At 34.8% G+C, this 19,672-nt stretch overlaps 1 protein-coding gene across 2 annotated transcripts in view; it reads right to left on the bottom strand.

Annotated features, from left to right (window-relative positions):
- The window catches only part of LOC126823298 (cilia- and flagella-associated protein 119), a 24,827-nt gene extending 5,155 nt beyond the window's left edge, over positions 1-19,672 (bottom strand). The window contains exons 1-8 of one of the 2 annotated variants that reach the window (XM_050552050.2): positions 19,472-19,672; positions 15,908-15,939; positions 15,449-15,514; positions 12,406-12,575; positions 11,588-11,658; positions 10,907-11,023; positions 5,553-5,613; positions 4,692-4,808 (exon numbers count right to left, since the gene is read on the bottom strand). In XM_050552050.2, the coding sequence (XP_050408007.1) occupies positions 4,692-4,808; positions 5,553-5,613; positions 10,907-11,023; positions 11,588-11,658; positions 12,406-12,575; positions 15,449-15,514; positions 15,908-15,939; positions 19,472-19,531 (694 nt within the window). In that variant the 5' untranslated portion in view covers positions 19,532-19,672. The remainder of the gene's footprint in view (positions 1-4,691; positions 4,809-5,552; positions 5,614-10,906; positions 11,024-11,587; positions 11,659-12,405; positions 12,576-15,448; positions 15,515-15,907; positions 15,940-19,471) is intronic. The other variant, XM_050552049.2, reaches the window with a different exon arrangement.

The raw sequence follows: 19,672 nt of genomic DNA, 5'->3' as shown, positions 1-19,672 counted from the left end.
CTCCCAAAGGTCTTGGTTCCTTTCGATATTGTCATGTATCGGACAATAACTTCATGGATTATGGCCCCTGATTGTTTTTACCTTGTGGACACTCTAGAAGTTATAACAATCTCATTAAAATACAGATCTATATTTCGTTTCGTTTTTTTTTATACTTTCGATGGTCTACACTACATAAAGATCTGACATTGACATATTGTACTGGAAGGTCACATCAGGGGTCGTACAAATGGCTTTTGACCCTACGAGGTCAGAAATAGATTAATCAATCAGCCTTAACATTTCTAGTGGTTTACCCAAAGTCCTGTTCATGCCACGCCAAGAATTTGCCGTAGCACACCGTTTCATTGACAAATCCCTCACTTTAACCAAAACGCCGGTAATATAACAACTCTTCCAAATCCTAGTGTAGTAAAGACAAGTAAAACAAAATTTTGAACTATAAAAAACGAAATAGGATCTGTGTTTTAATCAGATTGGAGGTCACAATTTTCACCCGATTTTGAATGCATGTTTTTAACCCAAAGATCTTGGTTCCTTTTGATATTTGCTCATATCAGATCAAAAATTCCTAAATTATGGTCCCTGATTGTACGAAAAATCGCGTTTTTAGCTTGTGGTCCCTCTAGAGGTCACAATTATTATCCGATTTAAAAATCCATTCGAATCTATCACCGTTACACCATAATGTCGGTTGTGTTCGAATTTCATGAAAATTGGGCCCAAACTGCCGGACAAAATGGCCGCCCCTTGTACGTAAATAGTGTGAATCTGGTATATCAAGGTTCTGGACCCTCTAGGTCACAATTTTTATGAAACTTGAAACACATGGTTCCTTTCGATATTCTAGCATATCGGATCATAACTTCCTGAATTATGGCCCTTGATTGTACACAGAGAGAGAGAAATGAGGTTTAATGTTCACTCCACACAAACTAGGTCATTTCGGGACTAACATATGTTTAATCTTATTTCAATAGTTCGATTGCGCATAGGGGTCTTTAGCAGTGGGAAAACCCACGAGGTTGGACAGGCGACCCTACTCCTTGTCACGTACAACCGGGGATTCGAAACCACGCCAGTTGACTCAATGACAGGCTTTATGATACAGCGCGCACGTGTTAACCAATCTCTGGTGGTCAGTTTTTTTTTCTTCAGATTTTAAAAAAAGTTTAAATATATAACCATTCCACCATAATGACGGTTGAATTCGAAAATCGAAATGAAACTGCCCGACAAAAATGGACGCTCTTTGTATGCAAATTTTGTAAAAGTATGTATACAAAGGTTGTGGACCCTCTAGAGGTCACAATTTTTATCCGATTTTGATGAAAGTTAAAACATATCTATATATCCCAAAGATCTCGGTCCCTTTTGATATTTGTGCATTACAGACCATAACTTTCTGGATAATTGCCCCTGATTATACAATCAGTGGCTGCCAGGCAGGATACGCCCACATTTTTCAAGAGATGGATAGAGAACAAGCTAAACAAAAAGAATATTGGGTTAAAAACATGCATTTCAAGTTTCATTAAAATCAGATCAAAATTGTGAAACTGCCCGACAAAAATGGACGCTCTTTGTACGCAAATTTTTTAAAAGTATGTATACAAAGGTTGTGGACCCGCTAGAGGTCACAATTTTTATCCGATTTTGATGAAACTTAAAACATATCTATATCCCAAAGATCTCGGTCCCTTTTGATATTTGTGCATTTCAGACCATAACTTTCTGGATAATTGCCCCTGATTGTACAATCAGTGGCTGCCAGGCAGGATACGCCCACATTTTTCAAGAGATGGATAGAGAACAAGCTAAACAAAAAGCGATTTTTCGTAACATCAAGGGCCCCAATTCAGGAAGGTACGATCAGATATATGCAAATAACGACAGGAACCAAGAATATTGGGTTATAAACATGCATTTCAAGTTTCATTAAAATCAGATCAAAATTGTGACCTCTAGAGAGTCCACAACCTTGATATACAATATTTTTACACTGTTTGCGTTCGAGGGGCGGCAATTTTGTCTGGCAGTTATTTTGGTTCGATTTTCACGAATTTCGAACTCAACCATCATTAAGGTGTAACAGTGATATATTCAAACGTTTTTTTAAATCGGAATAAAATTTTGACCTCCATATAGGGTCCACAAGCTAAAAAACGTGATTTTTTGTACAATCAGGGCCCATAATTCAGGAAGGTACAGTCCGATATGCGCGAATATGGAAAAAAACAAGATCTTTGGGTTATAAACATACATTTTAAATTTCAACAAAATCAGATAAAAATTGTGACCTCTAGAGTGTCCACAAGCTAAAAACGTGTTTTTTTGTACAATCAGGGGCCATAATCCATGAAGTATTGATCCGATACATGCCAAGATCTTTTGGAGGTAAACCTATATTTCAACTTTTGTTAAAATCGGATAAGAATTGTGACCTGTAGAGTGTCCACAAACAAATTGTGGACGGACGGACAGACAGACAGACGTCCGGACGGACAGGGGAGATGACAGTATACGTGGACATGAAAATGTGGGCGTATAAAAAATCGTGTTTGTTTTTAGCTTGTTCTCTATCCATCTCTTGCAGTCCTATTTTTGTCCAATTTTAGTGATATCGCCGTCGTATTGGACTGTTTTATGCACAATACCTCTGTAGGGACTCTCAATAATGAAAGTTTGAAAATGAATCACAGGAGTATTTTAGAGAAAAAGCGTCAAAAAACAACCCAAATCGGAAAATACTTGATATTCGGAGTACCATATTTGTCTTCCATAACATCGGATCTGTGGCAATTGGAATTCATACAGTAGTTCGTTCATCGCGCCACCAAATCATACCTTAATTTGTTTAATCCATAGATATCGGACGTGGAAGTTGTGTTTTTCCTCCAAAGCATCCATTTTTTGCATTTTTTTTTAAAATAACGGACAATTTTTCAACTACTTCCGTTTAACGGATCCTTGTCGGGATAACTTCAACAGATGGTTTGAGGGTATGACTTCATGATCAAGAAGTTTTAGAAACATCGATTGAGGCTTTCAAAAAAATATAAGGGTTAGAAAATGGATAGAAAATTAATGGCGATAACTCTGAATGAAACTTATATTATTGGAATAAGGTGTACTTTAGGTATCCAAAAACGTAGGTCAAATTTTAAAATTTTGAAAAATAAAAAAAATTGTCTCGTAAATGTGTTTTCAATTTTCGAATGATAGAAGTCGTGGACGAATGTTTAAAATTGAAAAATGTGAGATAGCCTTTGTCTCAGAAAAGATTCAGGGTTTCCAAAAATGTCATTTGTTTGAAAATGAGTAAAGAATTGACGAAAAGATGGCTGATTTTTAATTTTTTGCTACTGTTAAAAATTCGGCCACTTCCAGTCTGCGCAGAAGTTTAAAAACTAGTTTATGGAATAACCACCACATGGTCTACCAACATAACATTAGATCCCACATCGGTATCTGTTATACTGGGATAAAAAATAACAAGATGACTAGTCATCAACATCCTGCGCCCTTGCACTTGTTTGGAAGAAATAAGGAAAAATAACTTGTTTATGCTATTGGTAATCAATATAAAAATGTATCAGATTTCACAAACAGTGTCACTGGTCCTAATATTGTGGCCCTGTTTAGTAGATATTGCTCTCTATTTCTGAAAACAAATGACTGATTGATATTTACTAGAAGATTTGAGATAATTTATGACATTAAGCTCTGGTTTTAAAAATTAGACATGACTACATAGAAAATAGAGATATTTTGCAAGTGGAGGGAACTGGAGCTTTAGACAAATCTCATATTCCGACACATGGAATATTAATTCACAGAATTTCATACTCTGATCACAGTAGTTCTGCAAGGCAGGGTCGCTACTCCCTGAAAGGTTTGCACAACAACCTTTGCCTACCTCAATTAGCTGCTGCATTTTAAACAATAAACTTATACATCAGAAAATAAAATACTATAATAGGTTAATGTTTGTACAAAGTTTCAAAAAGATTTCTTGAACAGATAATAAAATATGCTCCAGAAACAAAATCAGGATGGAAGGCTGGATTTCAGAAAATAAAATAATGGGTAAAATTATTTTAAAGGTATCTTGAACAGTCAAATGTGTTTCCATGGAAACACATAAAATTATCAAATCTGAGAAATTCAAAATAAGTGCCATGAAGACATCTTGAACGATTTATGAGATATGCTCCGGAAACAAAATTGTACACCAAAAACTAAGTCATTTTTGTTTCCATGCAAACACAAAAAATATAAATCTCAGAAATTCCTAAATAGCAAAAGGCACAACTACTGTAATAGGTTGATGTGTGTGCAAAGTTTCAGAAAAATATGCTCCGGAAACAAAATTATACACCAAAAACTAAGTCAAATTTGTTTCCATGGAAACACAAAAAATATAAATCCCAGAAATTCCTATATAGCAAAAGGCACGACTACTGTAATATGTTGATGTGTGTGCAAAGTTGTAGAAAGATATCTTGAACTGTTTATGAGATATGCTCCGGAAATGAAATTGGACAGACGAACCCCATTTCAATATCCCTCCCTAACTTCGTTCGGCGCGGGATAATAACAAAAATAATAATTATATAGTAAAAACAATGTCTTTCAGACGAAAGTATGAAAGTCTAATTATTCCTTTAAATATGATGTGATATTAATACCTATCACTTCTGGTTGTTCACTGCTGGCATTTTCTTTAGGACCTTCCCCATCATCTCCTTCTACCTTAGTTTCATCACCACATGCATCCCCATCTGGCTCGCCTTCTAAATCACCAGCTAAAATAATTCAACAGCCAATGTAAATATATACAAATCATTAAATGTTTCTGAAATGGACATAATTACTATGCTTGACATGACCTGTTCGATCTTGTGCCAAAACATTTATCAACATAAATTTTGTGTCAAAGCCTTTGGAGGCACTAGGCTACAGTGTACATTGTTTTAAATACTGTTAAACATGCATTATGCAAGAGCTAAATCTGATTATTGCAAGTCTTAATTTAGGCTTCAGATGTTATAGAAATTATAAATTAGATCTTTATTTAAACAACAAGACCAAAATCAACTCTGTAGACCCACGGATGGCTCGGCTACAGCTTGGATTTAAATAGGATTTCACTAATTGATTAAATCAGATAAGGGGTAATCTGATGAAAATATGTCTGTTAGATCGAGGCTAAATGATAGAGTGTACTTAGCGAGGCCGCTGTAAAGCGTTTCCGTATGCCATTGAAAACTTTACTTGATAATCGAGATATGTAGGTGGAGTTAACGCCTGTCAATCAAACGATCAGCGAAGGTGAAGACACAATTTGCTACCATTTCTAGGCAAATATTACAACGATGATAACTATGTTCAGAATAAAGTAATTTGACTGAATTTTTCAATATATTCTTCTTTCATCATCTACTTTTGAACTGTTATAGCAAGAATGGCCAACTCTCTATAAAAATCTCACATAATGTATCTTTAACCAAAAGTCTTTTTAACAAATCAAGATAACTGTTTTATTTTACCTTCTGATGGTGGTGGAGAATCTGGTACACCAACATAATTCATAGATAAATCTAACCTCACCTGCAGATATCAAAAGGTTAAATGAAAGTAATGGTCGTAAATTATGGCCCATACAGGAAGTCAATCAGGCAGTCACCCACTGGAAGGTTTCAGAAATGAAAGTACTAGTTTGGAGGTCTTGACCTTTTACACTAAAAGCAAATATATCAACAAGTCAGGAGTGAAATTATTGACAATTTAGAAATAAATGAAATGAAAAGGGGTTCAACGTCCTACTTTTCTGCACCGCAGTGCAGTGTGCTATGAGAGAAATTTTGCCCAGATAGCAGCACTATGGCCTACTCTTATTTCGAATTCCAACTGTCAAAGGCTCTTTTACATGCATGCCATGGGACCTGCGTTTTGTGCCATCCAAATGACTATACCTTGTTCCTTGTTAAACTCTCCATCATACACCACTGATAAGGAGGAACCACCCGGAAAATCCAGATGAACTCTCTCCACCAATGCAAGGATTCAAATTAGAAAAAGGTCAAGACCTTGTGGGTATAAAGCTATATAGAAAATTTCATAAGAACCCTATATTGCATTCACAAGCTATTTTTGGCTAAGCTCAAGGGTAATGCTGCAAATAATTCACAAATCTACTTCACATTCGAACAATTCCCTTATCACAGAAAAATAAGATTATTTAAAACAGGCTCATATACCAAGTTTTATTACAAACCAACAAAAAATGACTCCATTCAATGCACAAGATATTTTTGACATAGCTTTTGTTGTAACTGTGATTAATAGATGTTTCTGGTTCAAATTCAAACTTATCCAGTATCTCGTACCAAGTTTCATTACAAAGAAAAATGCAGACTCGAGTCAACGTCGGCTGCAAATGGTGAAAACGTGTGTTTTTGGTTGCTACCTTTTTTCTAAGAATTTGGAGATAAGTTCATTCGTAAGTTTCGTTAGACATTTTATTTTATAATATACATTTGTTAGCTTACAAATAACTGAAGAAAAAGCGCCCAAAGTAAAATAAACACAATCTATACCTAGCCTATATTACTACACCATATGTTGTTTTTTTCTAATAATACTAATAGCAATTAGCATGTAAATATATCACCATTCCACCATAATGAAGGTTGAATTCAAATTTCGGGAAAATCGAAATGAAACTGCCAGACAAAATGGCCGCTGTTTGTACGCAAATTGTGTAAAAGTATGTATGCGAAGGTTGTGGACCCTCTAGAGGTCACAATTTTTATCTGATTTTGATGGAACTTAAAACATATCTATATATCCCAAAGATCTCAGGCCTTTTTGATATTTGTGCATTTCAGGCCATAATTTTCTGGATTGTTGCCCCTGATTGTACAAAAAATCGCGTTTGTTTTTAGCTTGTTCTCTATCCATCTTTTGCAAAATGTGGGCGTATCCTCCTTGTCGGCTGTGGTTGCCATCAGACTTGCATTTTTATGGAGAAAGTGTTTGAAGAAAAATTTCAAATGCAATTCCTTCACTGTTCAAAAATCATCAACCTCACAAACAACTTTTGGTCATATGACAGCTCGAAATCCTATATAGATATGTCATGTGTTGTCAAGGGGTTCAACATCCACTTGCCACAAACTAGGCTATTTCAGGACTATCATATGGTAGAATTTTATTTCAATAATTCACTTGCGCGTATCAAAGCTAATCAAACATCAAAACATCACATAAATAATTAATTCCTGATGATGTGTGAAATGATTATTGATTTAATTAATAAGGTAAGTGAAACAATAATTGTTTGTTGTTCTGCCCATTTGGAAATAATTCAAAATTTAATGAGGCCAATTTAAATTCAGAGATATTTTCCAGCAAAATATTTTTAAAGAGTAGGCTAAGCCTTTTTTCATTTAAAAAAAAAAAAAAATTAATAAAAGCTCTATGTTTTTATTTAGATCTACAGCTCCCATAAATAGTTAACCAGCAGCTGCCAGGCAGGATATGCCCACATTTTGCAAGAGATGGATAGAGAACAAGCTAAAAACAAAAATGAGTTTTTGTATAATCAGGGGCCATAATACGCAAAGTTATGGTCTTAAATGCGCAAATATCAAAAGGGACTGAGATTTTTGGAACATAAAGGTATGTTTTAAGTATGTCAAAATTGGATAAAAATTGTGACCTCTCGAGGGTCCATAACCTTTGTATTACATACTTATACACAATTTGCATACAAAGAGCGGCCATTTTGTCCGGCAGTTTCATTTCGATTTTCCCGAAATTCCAATTCAACCTTCATTATGGTGGAATGGTGATATATCTAAACGGTTTTTTAAATCAGAAAAAAAATTGTGATCTCTAGAGAATGCGATTTTTCGACCAATCAGGGGCCATAATCCAGGAATTTACGTTCGGATGTGTGTGATTATCAACAGGAACCAAGATCCTTATGATAAAAACCTATCTTTAAAGTTTCATCCAAATCGGTTAAAAACTGTGGTCTCTAAAAGGGTCCACAACCTTGATATACCATATTTTTACACTATTTACGTTCAATTTTTGTCTGATTTTCACTAAATTTTAACTCAACCATCATTAGTGTATAACTGTGATACATTCACACGTTTTTTTTAACAGTAGATCAGATTCAAATCTAATGAAAATCAGACTTGATTATGGTCTTTTCATGTTAACAAATGTCTAATTAATAGTTTATGTAACATTTCAGACCTAAAGAAAGACTTGCAATAGGCAGATTTACCTCTTGCATAATGCATGTTTTAAGATAGACTTATAATTACATTATTTTTCTGAAACATATGGTGGTGTTAAATCAATGTAAACTTTCAATGACCATATCTGGAGTTAGAAATAATTGATTTGAATAATTTTTGCTTCTATTCTTGCATGTTGGATAACCAAGCCTACATATTCGGGTGGGACGATTTACCCAATACTACCCAGTACTACCCAGTACCACCCCAATACCATCTTAATATCACCACATACTACCCAATACTACAACATAATGATGCAATATTGACATATCATTTGATTTATTTTTCAAAAATAGAGAGTTATATCGCGGGAAATGTACTTCAAATGTGATACCGATGTTTGGCTGTTCCATTTGCCTCCCTATGCCACCCCAAAAAAGCTAATAATAACCTGATACTACCAAATACTCATCAAATACTACCAAATATGATCAAATAACAACCTAATATTGTCAAATAACAGCACATTAGTATAATTACTGCAACGAATATACGAAATTTTGCAGAAAATTGAAATGTTTACACAGTTATCTCCCTTTACAACCGGTAAATTGATTTTAGATTGCTACTCTATTTAATCATCTTCTTTGGCTTTGCAGTTGGTTTCCAAGCGACAAACTTATACCATATTTTATTCCCAAAATGACCTAGATCTATCTCTTACCACTTGATATGGTCGTCTGTCAAACAAGGTGGGTTTTCTCGGGTCCCCCGGTTTCATCTCACTGTTAAACACCCCTTCGCTCAAGCAAGTTAATGAAATAATATTGAACTATATGTTAGTCCCGAAATTACTTAGTGTCGATTGTTTGTACTTATTTTAAAATTAATGCTTTAACAAACAATTGCATAATATTTATATTCATTTTTTCATGTCAACTATTAAGTTATTGCGTATTTACTTACTGCACGTTTTATTTTAAAATTAACGAAATTGCACATGTTTCTTTCCAGTGTTATTCTTGACGCGACACTTCTTAGTTCATCAAAACTATCATTTGCGGCTTGTTACAGCTCTGTCGGTTTCTTTGATAATATAAATAAACCAGAACTTGATTACCCAATCAACAATCTTAACCCCATTGATAAATTGTTAAGTCAGGTGGAATGTTTATACGAGTAGAGCATTACACATTTGTAATAAACATGTACAATTTTAAACTAAAAAAATGAAATGAAATGAAATGGGGTTTAACGTCCTACTGTTCTGCTCCTATGCTGGGCTAATGAAGACGGGCATACGCCATACAGTGTGTGCTATGAGGGAAATTTTGCCCGGGCAGCGGTACTATCCGCTACTCTTATATCGAATTCCAACTGCCAAGGTATCTTTTACGTGCATTCCAATGTATACATGGGACCTCGGTTTTTCGTTTCATCTGAAGGACTAGACAGCTGTCCTTGTCAGGCCCTCCGTCCTGCATCAATGACAAGGGGGAACCACACCGAAAATCTGGATGAACTTTCTCGGCCAATGCAGGGATCGAACACCCGACCTCCAGGCTAGCGAGCCAGCGTCTTACCCACTTAGCCACGTGATCCCCTTTTAAACTAAAACATCGTCCATTAAGTATATAATGCAATAACTTAATCGTTGACATGAAAAAATAAATATAAACATATGCATATGTGGCATGAAACTAGTGACCGTGTCTATTTATTTAGGTGGTAATGACATCGCCGCGACATCGTCACCTGTGGGTATATACCGTAGAATACTTAGAATTTGTTCAATAGTGTCGATATTCGAAGAATTGGTGAAAGTTTGACAAGAGGGGTTTTTTTTTCAAAGGCGCCTGGTATGGAACCGGAATCATTTAAAGGACAAAGAAGACTCGTTAATAAGTCATTAAAAGACAGATGTAAAGATAAATTTGTGTGATTTCCTGACATATTATACCCAAATGATTTTTACAGGACCGCGTGATAACAGCGGGTTATCATACTAAAATCACCAGGATTTATTTGGATGTAGGCTGTTTATTTTATAAACTGATTTTATTTTAATGCATTTTTAAATCTCTGGTAACTTCTTTTAAAACTCTTTTTTGTCTTGGAAACAAACTGCAAAGCCCAACAAGATGATTAATCTGAGTAGCAATCTAAAATCTATTTGTCGGTTGTAAAGGGAGAGAACTGCATAAATATTTTATTTTTCTGTAAATTATCGAATATTCGTTGCAATTATTATATTGATGTGCTGCTAATTGACGATATTAGGTTTGTATTTTATAATATTGGGTAGAATTAAGTAGTATTTGATAAGTATTTGGTAGTATTGGGTTATTTTTTGCTTGATTTGGGTGATATAGGGAGGCAAATGGAACAGCCAGACATCGGTAATCGAATTTGAAGTACATTTCCCACGATATATCTCACTATTTTTTAAAAAAATCAAGTAATATGCTCATTTGGCACCATTATGTTGTAGTATTGGGTAGTATGTGGTGATATTTGAGTGGTATTCAGGTGGTATTGGGTAAATCGTCCCGCCGCACATATTCCATTGAACCCCAAAACCATTCAAACCGAAAAAATCATGAAAGTGAATTCTGGTTTCCTCTAAAAGACAACATTAAACTTACCAATGGGGTAAAAGCATACTTGTACATTTTAAAATGTCTGAAGTATGTGTTAATGGTATATTCAGATATTTTTCTTACTTCATCTGCATCGAACAGATCTATACTATGAGGTGGTCTCTGTAAATATTCAAATTTATAATAAATACCATTTTATAATAAAATACTTTCGTTTGTGATATTACCTTTTCTGGAGTTTGAGCTGTTGTCCAGTCAATGAAATGCTTTCTTTTTTTTTATAAATTAAGCCTGTTGCTCAGCAATACACCCCCATACCCCAAGAATATATAAATTGTCTTGCAGTATCAATAGAAAAATCACAAAACTATGTGAGGTGACTTATCAAAAGTCCAAAGCGAATATAAAGAAGGTAGTTTTTACAGGCTTCGTAGAGAAGTAAGTGAAAGAATAGTGTGATTGCAATTATGTCAATTTTTATTTTGAAATAACAATTGAGCTTCCACAAGACCAATAGGAGGAGGGGGAAGCAAATCTTTGTAAATGTAGGAGTAAGAAAACCAAAAGATTTATAAATGTGATTGCAATTATGTCAATTTTTATTTTGAAATAACAATCGAGCTTCCACAAGATCAATAGGAGGAGGGGGAAGCAAATCTTTGTAAATGTAGGAGTAAGAAAACCAAAAGCTTTATAAATGCAATAGTTCAAATATCTTTTACTTACTTTCACAGCATGACATAATAACAAGTCTTTAAAATATTTAAATGTTTGTTCTAGATTACCAAAAGGTGTTTCTGAAACAGTATCAAAATTCAAATTGGTCAATGATCAATGATGTCATAATCAAATAATTAAAAAAAAAAAACCCAAAAACCCAAGTTGGAATAGAAGTCAAAGTTAAAATAAAATTTAATCCAAATATTGTGTTAGATAAGCTTACTCAAAACTGGTGGCTCAGTGAGTAAGACATTGGCTTGCTAACCTAGAGGTCCAGTGTTCGATCCCTGGTTGGCCGAGAAAGATCATCAGGATTTTCCGGCATGGTTCCGCCTTGTCAGTGGTGGAGGACGGAGGGCCTGGCAAGGGACAACATATATAGTCGTTCGGATGGAATGAAAAACCAAGGTCCTATATACACATTGGCGTGAACGTAAAAAGAACCCTTGGCAGTTGGAATTTGATGTAAGAGTAGGCCATCATGCCGCTGCCCAGGCAAAGTTTCCCTCATAGCACTCTGTATGGGGTATGCCCGTCTTATTAGCCCAGTCGGAGCAGAAAAGTAGGACGTTAAAACCCCATTCCATTCCTTTTTTTTTATTTCTATCAAAATCTGGGACAATTTTTAACCAATGTTGTTCATCCAAAACCAACAGGCACATACACAGGAGAATACCAGGAAAATAAGTGACTAATTCACTGGAATATTATTATATATGTATTCCATGTTGTAATATCTTGGCTTTCAGGAAAGCTCTTTGAGTTGGATTAATACCATAATATTCCTTGCACATTCATAATTGTTGGGGGAAAAAATCTCTTACCAATGCAAACTTCATGGGTTTTCTTTATGATTGAGAAGAGAGTTGATGTTTTTTCTTTCGTGAAATTATTTTCTCTGGCAAACTGTATCGTATAGTAATACAGATCTACTGTAATACCACTCTTCAGGTTTTCTTTATAGTCTTCTAACTCAAACAGATCAGCTAAAACACTGAAAACAAAAGTTACTAAATGGTTCCTTGGACTTTTAACAATGTAACCTGTTTACTATTCTGTATTACCGTACTCATTTTTATGAAATTATCGATCAAAATTTGCATTTTTGAAACAAATTTGAATTATTGCATGACTATTTTTTCTATTAATTGTTACATTTATGGGATATTAGGTCATAGATTTATTTGTGTTTTTCAATTCAATCTGTTTTTCTAGGTGGCTAATGAATTTTAAATCTAGTAGGGTGCATGTTGAGAAAACTGAAATACAAATAAATATGCCTCATTAGTTTGCTAGATATTTTGAAAAAGTGACATATTTGACCTGATGCATGAACCATGATGAACCTAATAAAAACAACACTCTCTATGAACTCTTAGTTTGATAGAACCTTACTTGAGCACTCGTACACACATCAATTTTTAAAAAAGTGAAAAAACTTCTCAGTTGATATTTATTTTTCCTATCATGAAGATGTTTGGTCTTTGTTTTGTGTTCTTGAATACTTTAGGGAAAATCTAGTTTTTTTTTTTACTCTAAGATTACTAAAAAAACCAGCGGCTGCCAGGCAGGATACGCCCACATTTTGCAAGAGATGGATAGAGAACAAGCTAAAAACAAACAGGATTTTTTGTACAATAAGGGGGGAATAATCCAGAAAGATATGGTCTGAAATGCACAAATATCAAAAGGGACTGAGATCTTTGGGATATAAAGATATGTTTTAAGTTTCATCAAAATCTGATAACCAGAGGCCGCCAGGCAGGAAACGCCCACATTTTGCAAGAGATGGATAGAGAACAAGCTAAAAACAAAAACGAGTTTTTGTACAATCAGGGGTCATAATCCAGAAAGTTATGGTCTGAAATGCGCAAATATCAAAAGGGACTGAGATTTTTGGAATATAAAGATATGTTTTAAGTTCCATCAAAATTGGATAAAAATTGTGACCTCTTGAGGGTCCATAACCTTTTAATTACATACTTATATACAATTTGCATACAAAGAGCGGTCATTTTGTCAGCAGTTTCATTTCGATTTTCATAAAATTCCAATTCAACCTTCATTATGGTGGAATAGTGATCTAAATGGTTTTTAAAATCAAAAAAAAAATTAGGACCTCTACAGAATCCACAAACTAAAAATGTGATTTTTCGACCAATGATGGACTATAATCCAGGAAGTTACGATCCGATATGGATCAAAATTGTAACCTCTAGGGTGTCCACAAGCTAAAAATGCGATTTTTCGTACAATCAGGGGCCATAATTCATGAAGTTTCGATCCAATATGCGCGAATATCAAAAACAACCAAGATCTTTGGTTCTAAACATGCATTTCAAGTTTCATCAAAATCGGCACAAAATTGTGACCTCCAGAGGGTCCACAACCTTGATATACCAGATATTTACACTATTTACGTACGAGGGGCGGCCATTTTGTCGGTCAGTTTTGGTCCGATTTTTACGAAATTCTTCATTACGGTGTAACAGCGATATAATCAAACGTTTTTTGAAATCGGATAATAATTGTGTCCTTCAGAGGGAGCACAAGAGAAAAAAGGTGATTTTTCGTAAATCAGGGGCCATAATCCAGGAAGTTACGCGGGGCGGCCATTTTGTCGGTCAGTTTTGGTCCGATTTTTACGAAATTCTTCATTACGGTGTAACAGCGATATAATCAAACGTTTTTTGAAATCGGATAATAATTGTGTCCTTCAGAGGGAGCACAAGAGAAAAAAGGTGATTTTTCGTAAATCAGGGGCCATAATCCAGGAAGTTACGATCCTATACACGCAAATATTGAAAGGAACCAAGATCTTTGGGTTATAAACATGTATTTCCAGTTTCATCAACATCAGATTAAAATTGGGACCTCTACAGAGTCCACAACCTTGATACACCATATTTTTACACTATTCGCGTACAAGCGGTGGCCATTTTGTCCGGCAGTTTTGGGCCGATTTTCATGATATTCTAACTCAACCTTCATTACGATGTAACGGTGATATAATCAAACGTTTCTTTTTAATCGGATAATAATTGTAACCTCCAGAGGACCACAAGCTAAAAAAAAAGGTGATTTTTCGTACAATCAGGGGCCATAATTCAGGTAGTTATGATTCGATATGCGCAAATATAGAAAGGAACCAAGATCTTTGGGTTATAAACATGCATTTCAAGTTTCATCAAAATTGGATAAAAACTTTGACCTCTACAGGGTCCACAACCTTGATATACCATATTTTGACACTATTCGCGTACGAGCGGCGGCCATTTTGTCCGTCAGTCTTGGTCCGATTTTCACGAAATTCGAACCCAACCTTCATTACGGTGTAACGGTGATATAATAAAACGGTTTTATAAATTGAATAAAAATTGTGACCTCTGGAGGGAACACAAGCCAAAAACGTGATTTTTCGTAAAATCATCGGCCATAATTCAGGAAGTTACAATCTGATGTGCGCGAATATCATAAGGAAGCAAGATCTTTGGGTTATAAACATGCATTTCAATTTTCATCAAAATAGTGACCTCTAGAGTGTCCACAAGCTAAAAACGCAAATTTTTGTACAATCAGGGGCCATAATATCGAAAGGTACCGAGATCTTAGGGAGATAAAGCTATATTTCAAGTTTCGATGAAATCGGGTAAAAATTGTGACCTGTAGAGTGTCCACAAACAAATTGTGGACGGACGGACGGAAAAACAGGGGTGAAGACAATATACGTCCACATGAAAATGGGGGCGTATAAAAATTGCATACTTTTACACAATTTGCGTACAAAGAGCAGACATTTTGTCGGGCAGTTTTATTTCAATTTTCCCGAATGTATAAAAACCCAAACAAACTGAATAAATTACTTACTGTTTATTGTGATCTGCATTCAATGATTCATTCAATTTATCTATATCATCAACAGTCAGATCAGCCCTAAAATCATACAGCAGTAGTTTATTTTACCCGAAAATTCTAAGTAGACCACTTGAGCTATTTCTTGCATTGGCTACAGTAACTATTTCTGGGGAAGATTTATTTAAATTACATTTTTAAATAATCACCATTATTAATATACATTTTATACAGCACATCCTTTTATTTAAACACTTATTTTGGATCAATTCAAAACAGAATGTATGAGCATTAATTACAGACATGGAAAACATTTTCATGATAAAAAAAATAAAATAGCAATGGGAGATTTTATTGGGAGCTCTACTATGACTAATAATAGTAATACTCCTATAAGATTTTTGTGTGCTATCCAAATCAATTACATTTACAAATTTTAAATTACGATGTATCTCATCAGAATTCATAACTCACCATACACTTATCTTAGCCTTGTGTTCTCGTGGCTGAAAACCAAGAAAACATTTTTATGTCTTATTAAACAGAGAGCGAGAAATGGGGTTTAACGTCTACTCGACATAAACTAGGTGATTTCTGTACTAACATATGGTTTAATTTTATTTCAATAATTCGCCTAGCAGTAGGAGGAAACCGGAGGACCCAGAGAAACCCACGAGGTTGGACAGGCAACCCTACTCCTTGTCACGTACAACCAGGGAATCGAAACCACATCAGTTGACTCAATGACAGACCTTATGATACAATGCACATGCGCTAACCATTCGGCAAGCCAACCCCCGTTCTTATTAAACAACCTTGTTGGATGAAAAAATCTGAACTCTACTGATTGAACTGTACTGAATAAAATTATTTCATTATTGGTGACATGTGCTGACTGCTAGGCCTAACAGTACATGAGAATGCCTCTTTCAAACATAATGCCAATGGTTGAACACTACATTCATTGGTAACAAGATGCATATTCGCGGATAGTGATACTGTACCACTGTCAACCCCGGAAAATTCCCAGGTACTTTCTCAACCAATACTGGGCGGGAATGTTATAAAATGAAACCCTGACCATTCTGCTGAGTGATACATTGTAATTAGTGAGTCAGCTACTTATGCACTAAGCCACTACGGCTTCCTCCCATCTTGACATGAACTAGATTTTTTTCTAATTTTAGTTCACTTTCAGGGGTCTCATAACCGTGTTTGCACCGCACTTTGCAAATCAAATATCGCCCGTTGCTAATCAATGCTTATCATAAATTTTGCTTCTTTTATTTCTCGCAGGGACAATTTTATGTTCCTTTTTAACTGTAAAATTTGTGGACAGTTTTTATAACGATTTTTGGACATTTGTTCACCAGTTTTTATAACGATTTTTGGACATTTGTTCACCAGTTTAGTCACGATCATCTAGTATCTAATACCTATTACTGCTAAAAGTAAAGTTTTAGCGCCTCCTATATGACGTCCCCTGATTTTTTTCCTGATGACAGCTGTTTTTTTGATAAAATAAAAATTATTGATGGATTTTCTTTACAAAATGGGATAGATATCAAATATATAACAAAGGTAGGCACTAGTATTAATGCGGGTATTAAATGACGGGTTTACAGAATTTATAACAGAGATTTGCGGCAGGGATCTTCGTTGTAAATGTATGTTATATCTGTCAAATTTACCGATGTATCATCGATGATTTGCACTGACGAACGAATACGTCAACAAATTACATGGTTGTGAATATTAAACATACATTATGCAAGATCTAAATCTGCCAATTGTAGGGTGGTGCCCCACAGAGCCAAAATTTTCTCTATTAAAAGTTACACACACCACAGCGAATGTGCACGCTTCAGTGACTAGTCCTGAACTAATTTCTGGCTAGTTACGCAGTGCGAGAATACTGGGTGGTATGGTCAATAATGCTATAAATAGCCACTGCACGTGAAATTTTCAACACATCTATTGTCTATTAAAGCCGTAAAAATCTATTGTTAACGATTCTGAATAGCAATAATATTTCGGATTCATTGTTATGGCAGCTTTGGAAAATTACTTTTGTTTTGTTTTTTTAATTTGCTATATTATACTATACCAGTATACCATTAGGAGCTGCATCTTTTGGTCTAGTAAAAGTAATATCTCTGAAGCTCCTTTGTTAGACAAGAATAGCATACGAGTAGTATCTTCCTTTTGTTTTTACAAGGTTCTCAAAACAATTGTTGAGTTGCCTAACATTTGTGTTTCTAAATCAGATTTAGGGATCTAGCTTTCTGTAACGTTTCGTAGAAAATAGTCTTGATTATTCTAGCCTGTCAATCAGCCGGAGAACGGTTGATAGACAGGTTAAGTGGGACTAATTTCATAACAAGGGCAGATAATCTATTTTGCACTAAAAAATGCCCAGATTTAATGGCGGCGGATTGACCACTTGTCCTTTTCAGTCTAATTTTTTTATTGATGTTTAAATGGTTATAACTTCTTAAATACAACACAACTGTTTATTTAGGGACTATAAATGTGAGGTGGTAAGTTAAGTAATGTTATACTTATTGAGGTATACACCCTATAATTGTCAAAATATTTGGAGATATTGCGAGATATTTATTTATGGTGGGGCATCCTACCAATTGCAGGTCTTTGTTTAGGCCTACTGGCCTGAAATGTTATCTAAATTATTAATTAGACATTAATTAACATCCAGACCATTTATAATCAACTATCAATGGCATCGCTAGCCAGCGATATTTACTGGATTAGAACCTGGTCTCCTGATTCTGATTAAATCAAAAAGTGGATAATCGAGACTATGTTTTTTATCGTACCGACTTTAGTAGTGATGATCGAGGCTAGGCCCAAAATTAAATCACTAAATACTCGGTTCAGGGTGGATCAATTTGACTGAAATTTTCAGCAAATTCCCTTTACATTATATAATTTTTATCTATTATAGTGAGAACTACCAGCTCTTTATCTAATCACCCAGAAATGTCATCGAAATTATTCTGATAAGCGATAGGCCTACTACTAATACTAGTACTAATGTACTAGTACTAGGCCTACTATGTTATGTTTCTTATCGGTTATAACATATTCATACACATCAATATATCAGACCTTGAATTATTTTCAACAAAAATTTTGAAACAGTGTGACTGAAATAAAGCTTTGCATAATATTGCAAAATTCAACTGATAGACTTTACTCCACCAATCACACATTTCCGTAGTCTATAGGTACTATGGATATCATAGCGCTAATTAAAACTATTGGTTGCTAATCAATTTGCCTGAATTTATCTAACTTGATGTAGCACATGTAGCACATGGGGGAGCGATTCGCACCCGGCATTTGTAAACAAAATTGACAATATTTTTAATCAAAACAACGATTGATTATTGTTATTTATAATATTTCTGCCACATCCAACTACAATTTACCATATAATACTACCTGAAACGGGTACAAATCGTCGTTTTTAAAATCGAGGCGTTAAGCTGTTACTAAGACCGCCCTCTTTTTAAACGATACGCTGTCATCATGAAGGCGGGGCTAAATATAAGGCATTTATAACAGCCAATCAAAAGGGCAATCTAAAGCATTTTAACTATGAAAGTATTTCGATGGCGGTGAAAGTCAGACAAAAACAACACTTCATTAATTAAAACGCGAATATTTGGAGTTAGGCGACAGTTGTGTAAGTTTAATTAATCATAATAGCATAAACTCATCTTATTTTAAAGATGTAACGTTACATGCATTAATAAAGAAATTGAGTTTGTCACTTGGAACAAGGGCCTAAAGGCATCCAATCGTAGCTAAAAACAAACACATCAGTATATCTCAACGTTTTTAGCTACGTTCTCGTAGCTATCGAGACCCTTGTTCATTTTACATTTCTGTCTGTCACTGTTGTCGAATAGGCCAAATACTTGGTTGGAATCAATATCATGGATAAAAAATAAAATATAAATTTCATCAATCGGGAAAACTTTCTCGACTAAAACTGGTAGCTACATGTATTACCTGTATTAAATGTGGGATAGGTTGTTTTGTTTCTACTCCGGGATCTGTAATCAAAATCATTTTACTAAATTTACAAACTAACGATAAACAGATGATAGAGAGTAAGACTGGTGAAAAAACCGAAAGTAAACAATATTTTGTCAAAATAAGGCATCAAAAATGGCGTCGTTCCTATGCAACGGATAATTGTTAGTGATGTGA

This window comes from Patella vulgata, chromosome 6 (assembly GCF_932274485.2).
Source record: "Patella vulgata chromosome 6, xgPatVulg1.2, whole genome shotgun sequence".
NCBI classification, from domain to species: domain Eukaryota; kingdom Metazoa; phylum Mollusca; class Gastropoda; family Patellidae; genus Patella; species Patella vulgata.
This window is presented reverse-complemented; position numbering and strand designations above follow the sequence as displayed.